The sequence below is a fragment of the Myxocyprinus asiaticus genome, chromosome 27, assembly GCF_019703515.2.
Source record: "Myxocyprinus asiaticus isolate MX2 ecotype Aquarium Trade chromosome 27, UBuf_Myxa_2, whole genome shotgun sequence".
Taxonomy (NCBI): domain Eukaryota; kingdom Metazoa; phylum Chordata; class Actinopteri; order Cypriniformes; family Catostomidae; genus Myxocyprinus; species Myxocyprinus asiaticus.
This window is the reverse complement of record NC_059370.1, coordinates 27,804,060-27,825,285: the sequence shown is the minus strand read 5'-3', so window position 1 is coordinate 27,825,285 and position 21,226 is coordinate 27,804,060. Positions and strand designations below refer to the sequence as shown.

Genomic DNA, 21,226 nt, shown 5'->3' with positions numbered 1-21,226 from the left:
CGAGCAGACAGAGAAGTAAGTTTGAAGTAAGTTTGGAGCAGAAGAAATAGAAATACACCTTGTGTTAATTGTCAGCTTTACACTAAGCTAAAATGCTATTTCTAGCCATTTTACATGCACATGTTTCCAGGCACGATCATATTTTTTTATCAAGAAAATTCACGTTGGATCATAATTTCTTTTTTTCTAGTAAGACCTTTGATATTAGGGCAAAAATCATATTCTTGATAATAATTTTTGCATTGTTTTCCTGTAAAAATATCTAAAAATCCTTAAAACAAGATCAATATGATTTCTCTTGTTTTAGAAACGACACTGCATAAGATATTTAGGTTTTTCAGAGAATGTATTTTTAACATGTGTATTTTGTCTTACTGTACTGGCAGAGTTTTATAATCAATACAAGTGAAAAAATCTACCAGTGCTGAAGAAGTAATCCAAAGTATTTAGAATACGTTACTGACCTTGAGTAATCTAACGGAATACAGTACAAATTACATTTTACAGCATGTATTCCGTAATTTGTAGTGGAATACATTTCAAAAGTAACCCTCCCAACCCTGTATATATATATATATATATATATATATATATATATATATATATATATACTGCAAAAAAAATAAATGTTTTTTTAATTGGTATTTTTGTTTTCCAGTAAATTCTAAATATTCTTATAACAAAATATATTTACTTAGATATAAAAAAAAAAAAAAAAAAAAAAAATCTGCCAATGGGATAAGAATAATAAACATTGCTTTCCTTTGAAAATTGTCTAACCTTATTGACAAAAGTTTTTTAGTTATAAACAGATTTTTTTATTTTTTATTATTACTGTTATTATTTTATGATTGTGGCTCCATGATGTGGCTCCATTGATAGTGTCTAACAATTGCCCCACATTATACTGCTAACTTCACTTTCTGTGCATTGTATAAAGTTCATAACCATTTTTAAAAAAATCATATTGAGTTTGCATGTTTCACAGAGCAGTTAAGCATTATATTTTCCTGCGTTACTCACAACCACACCTGCATGCCACGCGCTGAGTCCAAAGGTGATTCTTCTTCGATTCTACCTGCGCAAACTTCCTGTGAGAGAGTCAGCTCCTACTTGCTTGCCCGAAACTCGTAAGTGTGCCACTAACTGGGCTAGAATAGCTAGTCTAATGTCTGGTTACCAATACTTACGTGATACGATGAGATATTAATGTTTTTGCCTTTAGACGAAGCCAGGACTGTTTGTGTTTTTATTTTGACCATTGTTTTATTATTACTTCCGGAAAATTCGCACAGGTAAGACGAGATTCTGTCTTTTCTTGCATAATAGCCTACACAAAACACACTATGTGTGCTTTAACTTAAGAAGTGGGCTACTTTTATTATTTCATGATCCCTAAATGCGAAGATTACAGTGTTGTCGTATCACCGCGGAGAAACTGGAGGGGTTTTCCCCCCATGAGGCTGGGGTAAGAGGTATGTTACTAAAATACAAGCAACCGTGCAGATTTACATAGAAAACCAAATGCTTTATTTCGATCGCTCCTTTACTAAAAATGTACATTCAAGGATATTCGGTTGTCCCGGTTACCAGCAGCTTCTGCCAGTTGATGGATGAATGATTTATGGCTTCTTTCTCGTGTGTCACATCAACCTGCAACTTGTTAAGGTCATTTTATACCACGTAGACTCATTTCAGAAGGTTAGAAAAGTTAAGTATATCATTATAGATTGGATAATGTGCGGAAGTCAAGTAGAAAATTATTTCTATGTTTTAAAGCATGTTCTTAAAGGGTTTGTTAAACCAAAAATGAAAATTCTCTCATCATTTACTCCCACTTATGCCATCCCAGATGTGTATAATTTACTTTCTTCTGCTGAACACAAACAAAGATTTTTAGAAGAATATTTCAGCTCTGTAGGTCTTAGGAATGCAAGTGAATTACCAAAATTTTAATGCTCCAAAAGCACATTAAGGCAGCATTTAAGTAATCCATAGGACTCCAGTGGTTGAATCCATGTCTTCAGAAGTGATTTGATATGTATGGGTGAGAAATAGATCATACACATCTGGGATGGTATGAGCGTGAGTAAATGATGAGAGAATGTTCCATTTTCGGTGAACTATCCTTTTAATATCATGAGTTGACTCTAAAAAGAGAGAAAATAATAAATGTGCCTCTTTCTTGAGAAGCCCTACACTGTAAATTAAAAAAAAAAAAATCTTGTTGTTTTTACAAAAAAAATACAACTGCCAGCTGTGGTTGCCAGAATAATTATGTAACAAATACAGTAATAATGTAGTAAAAATGTAAACAATGGAATAACCTGTAAATTTTACAGTTTAAAACGGTTGTAATTTACATGACCACGCTGGCACTGTAGAATGTTTTTTTATTTTTAGTTTAAAAAAAGTCATAAACTTGATATTAACCTTCTGAAACTGTAATAGTCTGCTTTTTACTTTATAAAGTATTGTTAATCACCATAAAATTTACAGAAGAGCACATGATGAAGTTCACCAGTAGTGGCTCTTCCAGGAGCAATGACCAACATACATGTAGAGACAGTGCTCAGTGTCACAGAAATACTAAACACCATCAGGGTAACACATGTGAAATTTAAATAATGTAATAAACATTAACTAAACTAAATATAAAACGGAACACACCAATGTACGTAACTGATATTAAAATAAGAAGAAGCATAACTATTCCCATAAAATATAATTAAATATGATGGGTCATGCAGGGAATTGTGGGAACACCCGATTATTATTTTTATTTTTTTTTACTGTAATTTTAACAATAATTTACTGTAAAAAGTACATGTACTCTCTTGTTTAACATAATGTAATTTTTTACAATTAATTATACAGGAAAATCATACTTTTTACATCTAATTTTATTTTACATCTAATAATTTTTTTTACAACATTTTATTGTAAAAACTACTGTATTGTGTTAAAATATATTACAGTTTTTTACTGTATATTTTACAGTTAATACTTGTTAATCAATTAACATTTTCTTTCTTTTTTTTTTTTCAGTAGCATTTTTCAAGTCTTTTACATTTACAGACATTTTTTACAGTGTAGTCTCGTTTTAGAACCCACAACTGAACTGGTATATGATGCTTGTTTTTCTTGTCACATTCTGTTCTTTGTTTGGTTATTGTTTTGAGTTTATGGCAAACACCAAATCCACAAATCATTCCAAGGTATTGCTAATGGTATTGTGTTTGACAAAATTGTTCTATTTAAATGTACTTTGTTGCATGTTATGTTGGATGTTGAAAACAATTGTTTCTATATTAAGACACAAAATTGTTGATTAGAGACATTGCATGCATAAATGAGTAGAACAGATATAAAGTTTTATCAGCCTTTTTCTCATTGACTTGAAGAGCAGTGAAGAAACACTCCTGTTGAACACCAGTATATGAGCATTCTTTACTAACAAAGTCATGCTTTTGGGGCTGTGGCATTGCCTATGTATTCATTCTGTAAGGGTGTGACTGAGGTAATGATTCATGGCCCCTGGTTGATTTGGGTAGGTGAGAGCATTACAAACTGGGTGTCCTCATTTTCTTTGATTTACCATTTGCTCTGTAAGCAATGGACAGGAACAGTGTTGATTTATGACAGTAACAGCCTGATAATATTGCCCAGTTGCCTGAAACATCTGGAAATACTATATGGACTTTGAAACTGTCCACATTCAGAGACTGTGTAATCCACAGTCAGGTAAGTCAGATTTTGTGTACTCGGGGAGGTGTGTGAATATAAATGGATTTGTAGGGGACAAACTTGGGGTTTTATAGTGCAACCTTGAGAGGTTCAGAAACATACTCTTTGTCATTATAGGAGATGAGAGTTGACAGATAGCTCCCCTTTTTGTGTGTGAGATACTCCCACGAGCCTATGGGGTTTGTCGATCTATCTTAACCACTAGCCAGGGTCACTGTCTCAGTGGACCAGTGTGGAAACTATTAGCAAAACGCATCACTGCGCCACAAGTTCCAGGGTTTTTCATGATATAGAATGTTTATCATGCATGCTCATAAAAGAATATTCTGAGTTAAAGACAGTTTAGCAGAGACGGACCACTGTTATTAAAATGAATAAGAGAAATTGGAATGCCCAACAGATGTAGAAAAGGAAGTCTCGCCTTACAGGTAAAAGAGCCAATCACCTTTTAGATACAGATATCACCTGCCAGTCAACTTGAGAATGCTGAACCAGCCTGTAATATAGCGTTTCTTAGCGTGTTCTGGCTAAATGTGATTATAACACCATTGCTGTCAGATTTTACTGCTGAGTTGAAATATGTTATTTGTTTATGATCTTGACAAAAAGGTTTGGAGATTTCGTCTTTCCCCATTCAAGTTGATAGGAGTTGTACTTTTTATGCTGCTTGTTTTCATAGAATAGCTACCTGGGAGCGTTCCAGAGATGGCCGCCAAGTGGACTGACTTGCATTGAAAGGGACTTTGATTAAATACAATATTCTGGGATCAAGATAAGTTAAGCTCAATCAACAGCATTTGTGGCATAATGTTGATTACCACAAAAATGTATTTTGACATGTACCTCCATTTCAACAATGAAGCACTTACAATAGATGTGAATGGGGCCAGTCTGTAAATGGTAAAATGCTCACTGTTTAGCCACAATACATAAACAATATATATGTTAACACGATTTCAGTGTGATAAAATCACTTAACCTTTTCTGTGTTAAGTTATATTAAATTTTAAAATATTAAAAAAAAAAATTCCATGACGGCATAACGATGTAAACCCTGTAAAAAATTATAAAAATACAAAATTATAAGCTTCAGATTTCTGCCTTTAAATCCTCCAAATATTGGCCTTTTTCACTTCAATTGTAAGTGCCTCTCTGTAACTTCGATTTATGCTTTTTCTTTTAAGAAAAGGAGGGGCAAATCGAAATTACAGTTTGTTGGTATTCAGCATTAGGCCACAAATGCTGATTGAACCTAACTTGTTTTGAACCTGTAATACTCCTTTATAATCTCTATTGACAGCATCTGTGTCATGTTGTTTACCACAAAAAATAAAAGCCTATGGGGCAATCATTGTAAATTTCCCCTTTAGACTTCCATTGAAAGCATATACCTGTCAATGCATTTTTAAATATAAAGTATTTTCTGTGGTAATAAAGCTTATGTTTTTTATTTAATGCAGAACATTTCTTTAATTAGGCATATATTTTTCTACTGTGCATACTGTTGATCAGAGAACAGTCTCCCAGAAAATTGATTTATTCAGCTTTAAAATGCAGTTAAAAGTGCAGAGCAAATCTATGATGTGATACTGTATGCAAATAAATGTGGTTAGGTTTATAAATTGCGGGTTTTGAATTACTGGTTTTGGGTGAATGATTGAGCTCATAGGAACATGTCTGTACAGTTATCAGAAGAATATTGAAGTAGAGCAGTGAAAAATAATGTCCTGCTTGATCTCGGACAGCACGCACACACACATAGAGCTTGTTGTGTAATTGGTCAGAGGTTGCGCTTGGTTCTTAGAATGCTATGCCTGCTCTAGTACCACATCAGCAGTCTACACTCCCCCTCTTCCACCATCACAAACACACACACACACACACTTTCTATCAACCCCTCCTCCTGGGTCGACACAGCCGGACTCTGTATGTTTCTCTCCACTCTGTTGAGCTCTCCTTAAACTGCATGTCCTTGCATACATACACTCGCACACACAAATAAACTCTGTCCCTAGTTGAGATGATGGGCTTTGATTTTAGTCAGGCTGCAGGCTGCCAGTACATCTGTTGGGCTTGAGTTTCTTGATTTCATGCAGTGGCTGCTGGGAGTCTGACTGCGCTACCATTAGAGGTAGGTTGGAATAATGATTGAGATTTACTGTCTCACATACATGGCAGACAATGTTTGTTTTTTGTTTTTTTTCTCATCTATTGAAGTGCCGGGACTATAAAGTTCAGCGATGATTGTTTCTAACAAATTTGCTGTTAAACATCTGATTCAGAACATTTTTTTTTTATTGTTTCATCACCTTGAGTCATTAATTGATAGTGCAGTGGTCCATTGAATGGGAACGTTTCGGCGTAGTAATATCATCGTAGAATTATGGCATTCTAGGTGAGATTTCTTTTCTTTTTGTGGCATTAATAGGAGTGTGTTGTATCCGACTGTGTGGAATTTAGGGTTATGCTGCACAGAGTTCCATTGTAGATGGAATTAGCAGAGATTATGTGCCTCACAGGGGGAAGTTCCCTACTGCTGATTGGGCATGAAGGTGTCATTAACAAGGCTATTATTTCCATACCATTAATTTGGAGTTCTCACTCTTTCTTAGAGTAGCTCCTTTGTTTCTCCCATTAGGTGAGTTTTGATTGTTGATCTCCTGCCATTTCATGGAGCTTAACCTGTTTAATGACATGAACAGTGATATTTAGTCAAACTCAGACTTCTGTTGAGGAGGAAACTCGTGTAAAGGATACAGCTGCAGCCCTCTCCCATATTGTTGCTGTTAAGTGGATCCATGTCATTTCCTGTCCGACTGGCATGAGCCAAAAAAAGAATGCCTGTTGTGAGCTTCAGTTTTTCTTTGTTCTCTTTTCCAACAGAAACCTCAGACCCAGATGAAGCAGCTCGCTGTTAGTTCTCTCTCTGGATTAAACATTTTTGATTGTTTCAACCTTCACATCTCATGAGGCTTACATAGCTTTTGGAGGCTGAGAAAGAGGCATAAGCTCTCCTCTCCAGCCCTGCAGACATCCCGCTTTACTCAGTGTGAGGCCATGACAGAGCGCAAGGCGTCTCCACTGGAGGATGGCGTAACATGGGCACGGGTGTGCAAGGAATGTGGACAGTGCCATGAAGGTCAGGACAGTCACTTATATGAATACCAGGATGAGGTGGATGATGAGCTGGTGTGCCACATCTGCCTGCAGCCACTGTTGCAGCCCATGGACACGCCATGCGGCCACACATACTGCTACCAGTGCCTCAGCAACTTCCTGCATGATCAGAACTTCTGCCCCGTAGACCGCCAGCGACTTCAGCTGCAGCTGTGCCGATCCTCCAGCCTGCTGGTGCGCAACCTACTGGACAAACTTTTCGTGCTTTGCCCGTTCCGCAGCGAGTGCCAGCAGAATATGCAGCGCTGTGAATTGCAGCCCCATCTGCACAACAGGTTAGTGCATGCCATATGGCAAAGTGTTTTGAAGTAGAACTCTAAACAACTATTTACATATCACCAGGGCACAGGGGCATGGAGTTGATAGATTGTAGACAAAGATAAGGAGTCATGCCTTTGCAGAAATCAGCATGTAGAAATAAAATGACTTCTGATATGTAGAGCCAGTTGATAACTGTATATCAGATCAGTGTGCAATACATAAATGCATACATAAACTTGAGTCTAGTCCTTGAATATAGCAAGAGAAATGTGTACATTCTCTGCATGTTATCCCTGCTGCACAATCAAAACAATTTGCACTCATGTCCATAGTTTTCAGAGCACTCCAAATAAAAAAGCACACATTGTATTACGGTAGCCATTAAGAGAGGTGCTCAAAAATGTTTGGAATCCCACTAATGCAGGTTTCATGTGAGCAGAGAGATTTGCGGGAGCTGAGCTAGATAAAGAATAAACGTGAATGGACCGTATGACGAGTAGAGGGCTTGACTCCTAAAAGAACTGCATGACTCTCTTTTACATAAGAGTTAATTAGGGATCACATGAATGATCACCACTGAATGTCTGCAGTAGAAGTGCGATAATTTTTTTTGCTGTTTGGTTACAGGATTTAGGCAGTATTCAGTAAGGCTGTCACGATTACTCGATAGTAAAAAGTGACAGCCTTAGTATTCAGAGTTCAACCTCAAGTAGTAGACCCTCAGCTATCCCATTGTAAACACTTATTGATTCTGCTGCTCTATAATATTCAATGCCAGAAATCTATATAGAATTGGCCAAATGGTTGATCTCTGCACAGTTTACTTCCTGGGGTTATGGTTGTATGCAGAACAATGACCCTGTGCCACAGCGTTCATCTCCCTCACATGTTTTAAAAAAAATATTTGTCTGCTGTTATGTAATAGTGAGGGCTAAAGGTTGTTTGGCTGATAGTTTACGTGGCAGGATTGGCCTAATGTAAACAAAGAGAGAGCAGCAGTAGTGGCTTCAGGGACGGAAAGGGAGGTGTTGACACGATGAGACCGAGGTCGGCTCCAAGCTCACCTGTCCCATCTCATTCCCTGCAATGCAGTAGAAGAGTCTCCTCATCTGCGGAACTCCTCTTCTTTCTGTACTGACAATTCCCAATCCTGAGCTTGTTCATGTAAATCTAATAGATAAATGCTACGTAGCTCCAAATCTTTGCATGGAAACAATTAAACATTGATTTGTGTTTTGTTTTTTGTTTTTGCTGCTGTTTTCTGCTGACTCTTGAATATGAAAGATCCAGAGCAGAAGTCAGCATTAGTCTGTGTATTTAGGATATTTTTAGTTTCCACTGCTGCAGTCTGGTAATGAATGTCTTGTAGGTTAATTAACAGCAAACCACTAAGATTAATGAAGCTGCAGTTCTCTCACCATGCTCCAATTCTCGCTCTCTCTCCTTCCTGCTCAAACTCTTTATCTCTCACCTAGATGTCCTGCTTTCAAACGGCTCAGAGAGGAGGCAGAGAGAAAGAAAAGACCATACTGGAATGAGTTAAAGGGAAGTAAATCAGATGGAGACTTGACAGATACAAAATCCACCCCATCAATCACATGCACAGCTCAAACCAGCGAAACTGGCCTGGTCAACCCTGCCTTTGAGGAGGGTGAAGATGGTATTGTATCACTTTGTTTTTCCTGTTCCCCTAACCTATAGAACATTCAAAGCTAATAAGAGTGACCTGATCCATATATTTTGACCATTGATCAAAAAGTGTTGTTGTGTTAAAGTCATTCACACAAAAATGAAAATACTCTCATTATTTACTCACCCTTATGCCATCCCAGAATTGTATGACTTTCTTTCATCTGCTGAATTCAAATGAAGATTTTTAGAAGAATTTATTTTGGTCCATACAATGCAAGTGAATGGGTGCCAGAATTTTGAAGCTCCAGAAAATCACATACACCAAACAGCCACAACATTAAACCACCTGCCTAATATTGTGTAGGTCCCCCTCGTGCCACCAAAACAGTGCCAACCTGCATTCTTCTCACCACAATTGTACAGAGCGGTTATCTGAGTTACCGTAGACTTTGTCAGTTCGAACCAGTCTGGCCGTTCTCTGTTGACCTCTCTCATCAACAAGGCGTTTCCATCTACAGAACTGCCCCTCACTGAGTGTTTTTTGTTTTTGGCACCATTCGGTGTAAAATATAGAGACTGTTGTGCGTGAAAATCCCAGGAGATCAGCAGTTACAGAAATACTCAAACCAGCCCGTCTGGCACCAACAATCATGCCACGGTCCAAATCACTGAGATCACATTTTTTCCCCATACTGATGGTTGATGTGAACATTAACTGAAGCTCCTGACCCGAATCTGAATATTTGTATGCACTACACGATTGCTGCCACACGATTGGCTGATTAGATAATCGCATGGATGATTGTTGGTGCCAGACTGGCTGGTTTGAGTATTTCTGTAACTGCTTATCTTCTGGGATTTTCACACACAACAGTCTCTAGAATTTACTCCAAATGGACTCTAGTAGTTAAATCAATGTCTTCTGAAGTGATATGATGGGTGTGAGTGAGAAACAGGTCAATATTTAAGTAATTTTTTACTATAAATTCTCCTAATGGCTCAGTCAATATTCACTTTCACTTTCACATTATTCTTGTATTTTTGGTGATTCACATTCTTCATGCATATCACTCCCTACTGGCAGGGAGAAGAATTTCTAGCAAAAAAGGACATAATTATTGATCTGTTTCTCACCCACACTTATCATATCACCTATGAAGATATGGATTAAAACACTGTAGTAGTATGGATTACTTTTATGATGCCTATATGTGCTTTTTGGAGCATCAACATTTTGGCACCAAAACCATACACATCTGGGATGGCATGAGGGAGAGTTAATTATGAGAGAATTTTCATTTTTGGGTGAACTATCCCTTTAAGGGGGTTGCACCACAGATGCATCTGGTGAACGATAAACGGCATCTAAAATTCGAAACCATTGTTTTCTATGAAGGTACGCAAGCCCAGCAAAGACTCCTGAGTCTTCTAAAAATTCTGCCTCACTACTGAGCGCCACTCACTTAGTTTTCCATTAAATTACATTAAGTTGACCCAAATTATTATCAAGTGACATGCATTATTGACTTTAGTCTAGGCTAGAAGATACATTGGTGTGGTCAGTTTTTCTGTAAGAAGTTTGCCTTTTTGTGGTTTGGCAGCTTAAAACTGTACGTAACTGTATGTCAAATTTGTATGTAACTGCCACCTCCATTCACCACACCGATGCACTCTGTGTGCGATTCCTGTATGTTGTGGTGTAGCACTTCTCACCCAGTGTGCAACCAGCTTTAGGCTGTGTAATATCTGTGTAATAACTTGGTCCAGAGTAAATTAGCAGACTTTTCTTTGATTTTGGGGGAACATTTGTGGAATGTATTTAAATATGGAAGTTCTGAGAAAACATTGCACGTGAGCATAGTAATAACGCATTTATCTCTGTACTGTACAATATACATTGTTTAAAAAGGATTAGCTTCACAATAGAATAAAGCATGTCCTTGGTGTTTTTTTTTTTGTTTGTTTGTTTTTTGTTATTGTTTTAACATGTTGATTTGTGGTAGCTCACAAAGAAAGGTGAGAATATTGTAGCACAGACAGTGACAAGCAGAGGAAATTGATTTGCAGCTGTGTTTACTTTTGGGTAAACCAAAACAGAGGGAATCTTTGTTGTGGCCTTTTTCTTCTGGGAAGGTGGATTAGGAGTGCCAAGATGTTATTAATATTCTAGCGAATATGGTATATGGTATTTGAAACAACAATCAACATGTCACTTTCTGTGAACATTTATGCTCATAGAGATTCACTCTGTCACATCTGCTTAAAGCAGTAAACCTCTGCAGGGGGACCCTGGACGTGCAGTATGGATTATTAATCATTACAATGTTACCTAGCAACTGTCTCATTATCTCAAGAGAATATGACATCATACATTATGTGCTTCCTAAGATAAATGATTCATTCCAAGGCAACCATAAATCAGATACTTCTATATGTTATAATACTTGACAATTAAAATCTCAGCATGTGTAAGGTATAAATGGAGTTTGTGGTGGTTTCCCAGACACCCCTCTGAGGTCCAGTCTCGTAGCAGAGGCGACTGTGGTGGAGCTGTTTCGGGAGGAGCCAGAGGAGAAATTGGGATTGTGTATAGTGGGGGGGAAGGACACACCATTAGGCAACATCGTCATACAGGAGATTGTGCGTGATTCACTGGCTGGTCGGGATGGCAAGCTGGCCCCGGGAGATCACATTCTAGAGGTGAAGCATTCTTCAGATCAGCTTGCAATTTTTGTCTATTTTGATAATTGTTCTGGATTGAACATGTTGGATATTTTCCACAAATCTTACAGTATGTATTAGAATCTTGCCAATCCAAACCTTATGTTGTGAATGTACACTACACACCCCAGCGTCATTATGTTTACATTCCAGTCAGGTCCCTGGATAAAGGTCACCAGCCCGTGCTCTTGCTTTTATTAAATGTTGGGAAATTTCCACTGACTGGCACATGATTAACCATGTAAATATATAACAATTTGCTAATGAACACAAAACATTCTGTCATATAACATTTTGTCCAATTATCTTCAGCAGACATCCTGTCAAACCACTTATCACAAGCTCTAATGAATCATATTTAGCTGATTCACAGCTTGTTTGTTTAGTTTCAGTATGGATCTAAGATGGAACATGGGTCATCCTGTGATTCTCATGTTGAATTGTAGCTTGAATAGGTTTCTGTAAACATTAATGTGGAAATTCAGCTTTCATGGCATGCAGATCTCTTGTTTTGAGGATTAGACGTTAGATAATTAGTTACACAGTGACGCTTCTCAATTACAAGGTCAACACAGTATAAAAGCAGCATAATGTATTCAAAATTGTGTTTGACCATGTAGACTGCAGAGTTATTTTGCCTCTTTCTATCTCTTCTATTTCAGGCTATAATAAAAAGGGTACTATTTGTTCAAATATTTATTAAATGGATAAAGCATGTCCATAATATTAAGTTTAAAATAAATTCACACTATGGGTGTATTTGTGATTTAATTTTATCCCTTGGCCTTAGCTCTTAGTCAACATAATGGACGTTTAACTTTAATAGTACACTAGTGGATAACGGTGACATGATTAAAATGACCAAACACACAATGCTTTGCTTACTTTTGCAATCAAATAGAGTCACTGTCTTTTTCTGACTTCAGTTTAGTAAAATTTACATTCTTGTTCTCACAATCTTATGCTCTTAAGATTTCTGCCCCTGGCAATCCTGGAATGCAATGCCTTAGTAAACCAAACCAGCACGACTGGCTTCACATTCAAATTCCACCCTGGGTTTGAATGAATGCCTCTAGCTCATCTTGTCTTCTTTGAGATCATATATGGGAATATGTGAATAAGGCCAACCAGCAGCCCTATGAATATCTGTATCCCAAGCAGAGCTCTTTTGACTTTTTAAGGGAGATGTTGCCCAAAAAGAGATATGTGGATGGCTTAGATATCTTATTTCTTGAAATGGGATCTCTCTATCCCCCTCTGTTTCAACACTGCATTGATTATCACAAAGGGCTATTCCAAGCCTGTGGCAGGAATGTTTTTTATTTTCAATCTAGATGCATAAATAACAGCATTATTTTAGGATCTATTAATATGCTCTTCCTTAGAACATATGTAATAATTGGATTTCAGATGAAGGTTACATGTTAATTTCCCAGAGTTGATATCAGGACAATTCTGTGGCTGCAAGAAAGAATGAGCTCCTGCCAAGTACTAGATTGAACCTAAATTAAACATTGACATAAAACGTGCTCAATCACATTGAAAATAGCTGTGCTATTACTGTAATTTTAGCCCCTATATAGCAATAATACTAATGGTATACCCTTGGCTCTTCAACAAAGATCCTGCTATCAAGATATTTGTATATGTTAGGTGTATTTAAACCAACAGTGAGGTCTTCTCTATTTACAGGTGAATGATGTCAGTTTGGCATCCATCCCCCACAGTCGTGCCATCGCTGTGCTTCAGGAGTCATGTTCCCGTCTCAGGCTAACCGTTATGCAGGAAAAGGGCTTCAAGTCCAACCCGGAACACCTTGCGCAACCCTCAGCCTCTCCCCCACCACAGCCGTCCAATCCCAACCAAAACCATGGCACTGTCATTCAGGTCACCTTGGTGAAGCGTGATCGTTCTGAGCCACTGGGCATCAAACTGATCCGAAAGTCTGAGGAGCCAGGAGTCTTCATCCTGGACCTGCTGCCTGGAGGCCTGGCTGCCAAAGATGGCAAACTGCGGAACAATGACAAAGTGCTGGCCATCAACGGTCAGGACTTGAGACATGGCACCCCAGAGAGTGCAGCTCAGATCATACAGGTAGTAAGAGAAAGGAGAGCAACCTCAAGTTTGATTTCAGTCGGACTCTGGAATGTTATAAAATAAATGTCATATCTCTTTAGACCAACTGATATCATACCAGTCCAATTTTTGCTAAAATGGACTAATAGACCTAGATTAATCTGCTGTAGCTCTGCTTCATCCAGCATGTATACTCGTTAATCTGATTGCAATTACCCTCGGCGTGGTGAACATGCTCGGAAATACAAAGGTGATTTATAACATGTATTAAACACTTATTCAGCTGACGTCCTTCCTTCAAATATTTGTTTATGCATTGTGTCATGTATACTTAAATAGACTGATGAAGACTGTAGCTTGACTATGTGAAAACCCGCTGTAGCTCGATAAGTGTGCATGTAAACGTAGTGAATGAGAAGAACTGCAAGACCTTGAAATCAACCACTAATAAGAAATCAGTCACTTTTAATCTCATACATTAGCTGATTATTGAATTTGCAGTGACAGGTTTTACAGTAAATTTAAGTGAATTTTTATTCTGTTATGTATGTGGCAGGGAAGTGAAATGCGGGTGAACTTCGTAGTAATGAGGCTTCCTGATCACTCCGAGGAGGAAGGCGAGGGACAAAGCAGAGGGGCAAGGAAGGCCCCTGAACCACAGTACTTCAACCGATGCTCCACATACATGAAGGTAAAGAAATGTGCTTCACAAGCTCTTATCTTTTATGGCGACAGGTTTAAATGAACGAATAGTCATAACCGTGTCTTAGTGGTTGGCGCAAATGCTCCGACAAGCTGAGCTGTAGGGCATATACACTCACCCAGCACTTTATTAGGAACACCTGTGCACCTACTTATTAATGCGATTTTCTAATCAGCCAATTGTGTGGCAGCAGTGCATAAAATCAAGCAGATATGGTTCAGGAGCTTCAGCTAATGTTCACATCAATCATCAGAATGGGGAAAAAATGTGATCTCAGTGATTTCAACCGTGGCATGATTGTTGGTGTCAGATGGGCTGGTTTGAGTGCTTCTGTAAATGCTGATCTCCTGGGATTTTCACGCACAACAGTCTCTAGAGTTTACTCAGAATGGTGCCAAAAACAAAAAACTTCCAGTGAGTGACAGTTCTGCGGACGGAAATGCCTTGTTGATGAGAGTGGTCAACAGAGTATGGCCAGACTGGTTCGAGCTCACAGAAAGGCTACGATAACTCAGATAACCATTCTGTACAATTGTAGTGAGCAGAATAGCATCTCAGAATGCACAACATATCAAACCTTGAGGCAAATGGGCTACAACAGAAGAAGACCATGTTGGACACTTTATTAGGAGCATAGTGTTCCTAATAAAGTGCTCGGTTATATTATACACATATGCTGTAGTTACAGTTACACTCATTTCTATAGCTTGTTTGCATGTTTCCTATACTGTGCTTCTGTAGCAAAAGCCTGTGTACGTGAGCGAGATGACTTTTCACCCAGAGACCAGTCACACCCTGCTTTTGTGACACTTCCTCACTAGATGAAGGCAGAGGCAGCACATGCAGGCTGGGTAGTGGGAGATGAAAGCAGATGCCCCCCTCTCTCTCTGGGACTCGTCTCTGATCAAAAGGCCCAGGGTGATGCTCTCTGAGCTTCTGCAGCCACTGTGTTTGTTTGTAGCCGGGGATCAAAGCTGGTGACAGTTAGCTTTCACCTGTGGAGATGAAGCCTTAATTCATGCTGGGATGAAGGGCTATGCTGCTGGGTAGGAAGAGCCCTCCCCTCCCCCTCTGGAGGTCTGGAGACTCCAGCAAGACTCCAGATAGTTGAAGGAGTGGACTTTTGCACAATCTATGAGTTACGATGTTAGCGTGTCAGAGCTGTGCACATTAACGCATCTCTCGGTTTCACAGCAGGATATGGGATGTTTGTTTTTACAAATGTTATCACCGCAGGAGTCTTACGGCACATGTCTTAAGCTTTCACTTTTCACCCATCCCCCAAGTTATTTGAACAGGAAATATCTGAACTTTTAGAGGAATTCGGTTGCTAGTAATCAGTGAAGTATCGAAAAATGTTGGTATTGGTCATGACCAGGCCCACATGGAATCTGTGTGTGAATTGGAACGCCCATCGTTCGCCAGGTTCTACACAACCCCCACCCCGTGTGTGTTTATTAGAGCAATAAGCCATGAGAGGTTGTGTGTTACCACAGGTAAGGGCAGTTCTTGGGCACAACGCAAAGCAGAGTATTCTAAATTGTTGACAATGCCAAAGTGAAAGTGTAAACTTATTTGCATCCATTTTAAAATAAATATTTTGCTTAATTTTATAATGCTCCCAGCTAAGAGTTTAGTACTTTCAGCTCTGCATTAACATATTTTACCATGTTTAAATCCATTCCACAGATTGTTCTGAAAAATGTAGAAAGTGCGAAAAGTCAGCAGATTCCATCTATTTTAACGATTCATTTTTATTGTGTGGTTTGATGTGTGTGTGTGTGTGTGTCTACAGGACCCTCCAGGTGGGTTCTTCAGTCAGGAGAAGACGGTGAGTCTGAAGAAGGAACCTCGACACTCACTGGGTATCACCATTGCAGGCGGGAGAGACTGCCACAGCCGTTTGCCTGTCTACATCACTAGTGTACAGCCGGTGGGCTGTCTGCACAGAGATGGCACCATCAAAACAGGTCTGAGATATGTCTTTTTTCTTGTGTGCATAGTCACTCTTGTCTTTATTCACTGCATTCTTCAATTTCAGTCATTTCTCAATGTCAGTACTTGGTTTCTCTATATGGGTGCCTCTCAATCAGCTCCCTGTGTCATGAATCAGTATATTGTGAACACAAATTCAGGCACTGGCAAGGGTGTTCATCCACTGAGCACTGGGACACTTATTACTTCATTACCTGCAACACAAGCTCATGCATTAAAACACAGCTGTTATTAATCAACAATATTGCAGAATAAACCACACTGTCATCCATTTTTGTTGTAGATATTCAAGCATACAGCATTTTTATGTAAGATAATTGACATAAAGCAATATAAATATGAAGGAGTGTATTTTTAAGCTTCTGCAGCTCTAATGTTTAAAAGATTGTTTACCTTTTATGGTCATTATGGATGGAAATCATCACAAACAACATCTCTTTTAAAGAGAAAATAAGGCTTTGACTTCATAGTTTTACACTTGTGCTTGTCTTCAAATGACTTGAAAGACTTCAATGACCTGACAACATTTCCAGTAAGGACTTTTTACAGTTCATTCTTGGAATTGTTATGGAGCGAACCTTTAAGTGCACTGGTACAATTTTGCAATTGAGACAGCCTTACAAATGGGCGACTCTCTGATCAGTGCCCTGACTACTGAACTAGAGAGCTGATTGAGACGCACCATATGTCTCAAATGTTTGTTCAACACTATGCTGTCATGGCTGCTGTTGCCCAGGTGATGTACTGCTGAGCATAAATGGTATTGATCTGACCCAGCTGACCTATAATGAGGCAGTGACTGTGCTAAAGGCTCAGGCTGCTCAAAACACAGTAACACTACGAGTCATCCAAACCTTTGCCGACAAGGAGGAACAGAATGGAGAATCTAGCAGTAGAGAAGACATGGACACACCGGAGGGCCTAAAAGAGGACGACGTTAACTGGGTTCCTCTCTGGACACATTGGCTGGGCCTACCCAGGTTGGTTTGATGTAACGGGAAAAGGACAAGTTGAATTTGTTCCCTTTATATACAGTATGTTTGTGTAGATTATTAAAGGCACACTCACCCAATTATAAAATAAAACATAAAAAATGGGTAGTACTTTTATAAAAAAAAATAAAATAAAATAAAAAGCATAATACATAACTGAATTTGGTTTCTGAAAACTTTAGTTTTTGTGTGATGTTGCATCCTTGCCATTAGATGCCAAAGATGATGACTTATCGGCATTTGCAACATAAACAAAACATTACTTTGCAAAACTTTTGATCATATTGTAATTCTAGTTGATTGTTTAAAATACAGTTCTTTCATATAACAGTATATACAAATTCATAATTTAACAAGCTCTTTTTAATCACAAGCTATATGCACTGGTGTCGAGATATTATGCTGATGAAGACCAACAGTGAGAGCTGGGGATTCAGTATCATTGGGGGTTATGAGGAGAGTCGTGGCCAGCAGCCCTTCTTCATTAAGACCATAGTGCCTGGAACCCCAGCCCACTTTGATGGACGCCTCAAGTGAGTCTCCTGTCACCTTAAAAAGTCACATTGCTATAGATTAATTACTTAGAGCCGTGTTTCTCGATCTTGTTTGTCTGAGGAAACCCCACAGCCCCATCAGTAAGGCTCAAGTGCCCCTTCGACAACAAACCTGAAATATTCCATTTGAAAAGTATTAAACTGGATTTCCTTGGTACATAAGTCGACTATTGCATTTTAGTTGTCATCACTGAAACATGAATATAATGTAAGATGTATTCTTTTGTAATGGAGTGCAGTGAGTCAGCTCCAGGATTTTCACAGTCTGCCTTTATAAAATGCTTTGAGACAATCTTATGCTCTCCTGCAGGTGCGGAGATGAGATTGTGGCTGTGAATGGAGTCACTACAGTTGGCATGAATAACTCCTCCTTGATCCCAATGTTGAAGCTGCAGAAGAACAAAGTCACATTGACTGTGGTGTCCTGGCCTGGCAGCCTGGTTTAAAGACCTGGCCTGAACTTGTACCACTATTACTGGTTCTATCACAAGATAGATTTTGAGTTGATATACAAGTCCATGATTAGAGGAGAGAATTGGAATTAAGTGTTGTTTTGTCCTCCCTTTAGAGTGGGTTGCAGGTAAGAACAGGGCAAAACAGGGAATACGGCAAACAATTATTGACCCAGAGTTAAAAACTCACTGTTTAATCCACTGTAGACATTTTAGTGTTTTGCTGGTGTAATGCTCTTTTGTTGATCTGTATTAATGATGTGTGAACCACATTTAAGTACACTGGACATAATTGATTTAACAAGAGAAAGAGTAAGTTCTTGCTTGTAAAGTTTTAAATTGGGATATTTTACCTTTTAAATATGCCTCCTACCTGGGTCTATTTTAGCATGCAACTTTAAGACATTATTTCCATATTTAACTTGTAATCTTTTAGAAGGTTTATGATTGACTTTAAACGGATAGTTCACCCAAAAATTAATATTCTCTCATCATTTACTGACCCTCATACCATCCCAGATGTGTATGACTTTCTTTCTTCAGCAGAACACAAATGAAGATTTTTAGAAGAATTTCTCAGCTCTGTTGGTCTGCACAATGCAAGTGAATGGTGACCAGAACTCAGCATTAACAGAAAGGCAGCATTAAAGTAATCCAGTGGTTAAACCTATATCTTCTGAAGTGATATTATAGGTGTGAGTGAGAAACAGATTAATATTTAAGTCCTTTTTACTGTAAATCTCCATCTTTGACCAGCCCCAACCTGTAGGTTGCTGAATGTGAAAGTGAAAGTCACTTCCACACCAGAATGTTAAAGTGAAAATATAGATTTACACTAAAAAAGACTTAAATATTAATCTGTTTCTCACCCACATCTATCATATCTCTTCAGAATATATGGATTTAACCACTGGAGTTGTATGGATTACTTTTATGTTGTCATTATGTCCTTTTTGGACCTTCTGAGTTCTAGTCACCATTCACTTGCATTGTGAGGACCTACAGAGCTGAGATATTCTTCTAAAAATCTTAATTTGTGTTCTGCAGAAGAAAGAAAGTCATACACATCTAGGATGGTGTGAGGGTGAGTATATTGGTGAACTATCCCTTTAAGTGGTCAGTAGTGAGGTTATACAAATGATTAATTATTTTGACACTACATGGAATTCGACCTTTTCAAATTCTTGTGGATGGCCTCCACCAATTACACTTTTTAACATTGTGTTCTGAGCATAGTGACACTAGTCTGACACCGTAATTACAATTTGGGTATTAGAATGGACTGTTTTTTGAAACCACAGCTTGGCTTGTTAGAAATATTTTCAAGAATGTATCTCAGGTGCCTTGCATATAAATATGTACATACATACTGATCCACACTTGCCTTAATAGCCTGTGCACCAAAAGTTGACATACTTTAGCATTGTTATTTTATCAAATGTATACTTTATTTGAATGCCTTTATAAATGCTTTTGAGTTTTTTTCCCCCACTGAGATCTGAGAGTTTGACCTCTTTTTAATGTCCTTCAGTGAATTCCAATGATGTTCTGTTCTTGGAGTAGCATAGCAACGCTAAATTTAGCATTGCTAAATTAACAGAATAAAAGATTGTGCTATTATTTAATTGTTGCGAGGCAGTGACATACTTTTTTGTTCCGTTTACTCATCTAATTGAACAATAACTGTATTCTCTATTTAATTATGTTTATGGTATTATTTTATTTTCTTATCTCCTGTGTACTACCAAACATCTACAGTATTTATGCTCCACATAAATTGCATAATCCATCCAAATATAATGTAATCCACTGGAGTTTATCCTAAAAATCAAAACCTGATCTGCAAGTTTCAGTACAGTATGTGACACCATTTTAAACCTGTTTGGATTATATACCGTTTTGCTTCAACAGTGTGATGTTGTTTCTGTTATTTAAGAGCTGATGCTAAAGACTCATATTTCACTGCTCATGCAAATCAATCATTATAGTTCCTGTGGGATTCCCAGGCAATAACAGCTTTGCCCTGTTGAGTATCACTCTATCCGAGCAGCTTTAAGGGCAAATGAGCCACGTGCTGTCACACGGGATCTGTTGAGGATGTAAATCAGCCCTCTGCAGTTTGAATTTAAGCCTTGAACTATGAACCGAGGATTAAATGGTTTTAAATCCTGCTGACAAGGTAAACCAATGTAACCACAGGTTGCCAACTGTGGAAGAAAAGCATAAAATTATGTTTTTCTTCTATATAGTGTGTGAGGAATAAACAGTTGGATTTGGTGTGAGATGTTAATGTCTCGGTTATGTCAAACTCCGATAATCATAAGACTAGCTATGCAAAAGTCAAATCATTGAGCACCCAGCTGTGGACAAAACAATATTACACACACTAAATGTTAACTGGATATTTATCTCTGATCATATATTTCAAAACAAATGTAACAAAGTAATACTAATGTTAAAAAAAAAAAAAAAAAAAAGAATTCTATGTGTAAATTCCATTGACAAGGACATTCTTAAAATCTGTTATTGTTTGCAGTCAAATTTGAAAGTTCTACTTCACTTATACATAAACTGTGTCAACTCTCTTCATTGTGTCTTAGCCTGCCCCCTAGAGGACATGTGAATTCATGCATTGTTGTAAAATTGCTGCAAGGCAAAATGAGAAATATGGTTAGCTAAATGTAGAATTTAAAGAGACAGCTAATTCTGCTTTTAATATAAGCAAATTTGGTTTGGAATTAAGAGATATAAAATATGTCTAACAATAGCAACACAAATATTTGCACAAAAAAAAAAAAAAAAAAATCTCTTGAAGCATAACTTTTTCTGTTAAACTGACTTCAGTTCACTTATAATTTTAAACTTATTAACCAGCCTCATAGTATTTCCATGAGTAGAAACTGCAGTGAGCAGTGA

The 21,226-nt window shown here is 38.0% G+C and overlaps 1 protein-coding gene across 3 annotated transcripts; it reads left to right on the top strand.

The window, feature by feature from the left end:
• The first annotated feature begins 1,044 nt into the window (after positions 1 to 1,044).
• Positions 1,045 to 19,347, top strand: LOC127417911 (ligand of Numb protein X 2-like). Of its 3 annotated transcripts, none has more exons than XM_051658175.1 (10): positions 1,045 to 1,130; positions 6,631 to 7,199; positions 8,661 to 8,845; positions 11,321 to 11,517; positions 13,231 to 13,632; positions 14,171 to 14,305; positions 16,113 to 16,287; positions 17,049 to 17,292; positions 17,679 to 17,837; positions 18,169 to 19,347. In XM_051658175.1, the coding sequence occupies exons 2-10, from the start codon at positions 6,805 to 6,807 to the stop codon at positions 18,302 to 18,304; spliced, it is 2,028 nt and encodes a 675-aa protein (XP_051514135.1). In that variant the 5' UTR covers positions 1,045 to 1,130; positions 6,631 to 6,804; the 3' UTR covers positions 18,305 to 19,347. The 3 variants fall into 3 exon arrangements, with proteins under 3 accessions (XP_051514135.1, XP_051514133.1, XP_051514136.1); XM_051658173.1 differs by having other exon boundaries at positions 1,100 to 1,295; XM_051658176.1 differs by lacking the exon at positions 1,045 to 1,130 and adding an exon at positions 5,709 to 5,878.
• The last annotated feature ends 1,879 nt before the right edge of the window (positions 19,348 to 21,226 follow it).

Bases quoted from the DNA above. Each gene is read 5' to 3' on its own strand.
- LOC127417911 (XM_051658175.1), top strand. From the start codon at position 6,805: ATGACAGAGCGCAAGGCGTCTCCACTGGAGGATGGCGTAACATGGGCA. The intron at 11,518-13,230 runs GTGAAGCATTCT...CTCTATTTACAG, and splicing joins CGGGAGATCACATTCTAGAG to GTGAATGATGTCAGTTTGGC. The intron at 17,293-17,678 runs GTTGGTTTGATG...TTTAATCACAAG, and splicing joins CATTGGCTGGGCCTACCCAG to CTATATGCACTGGTGTCGAG.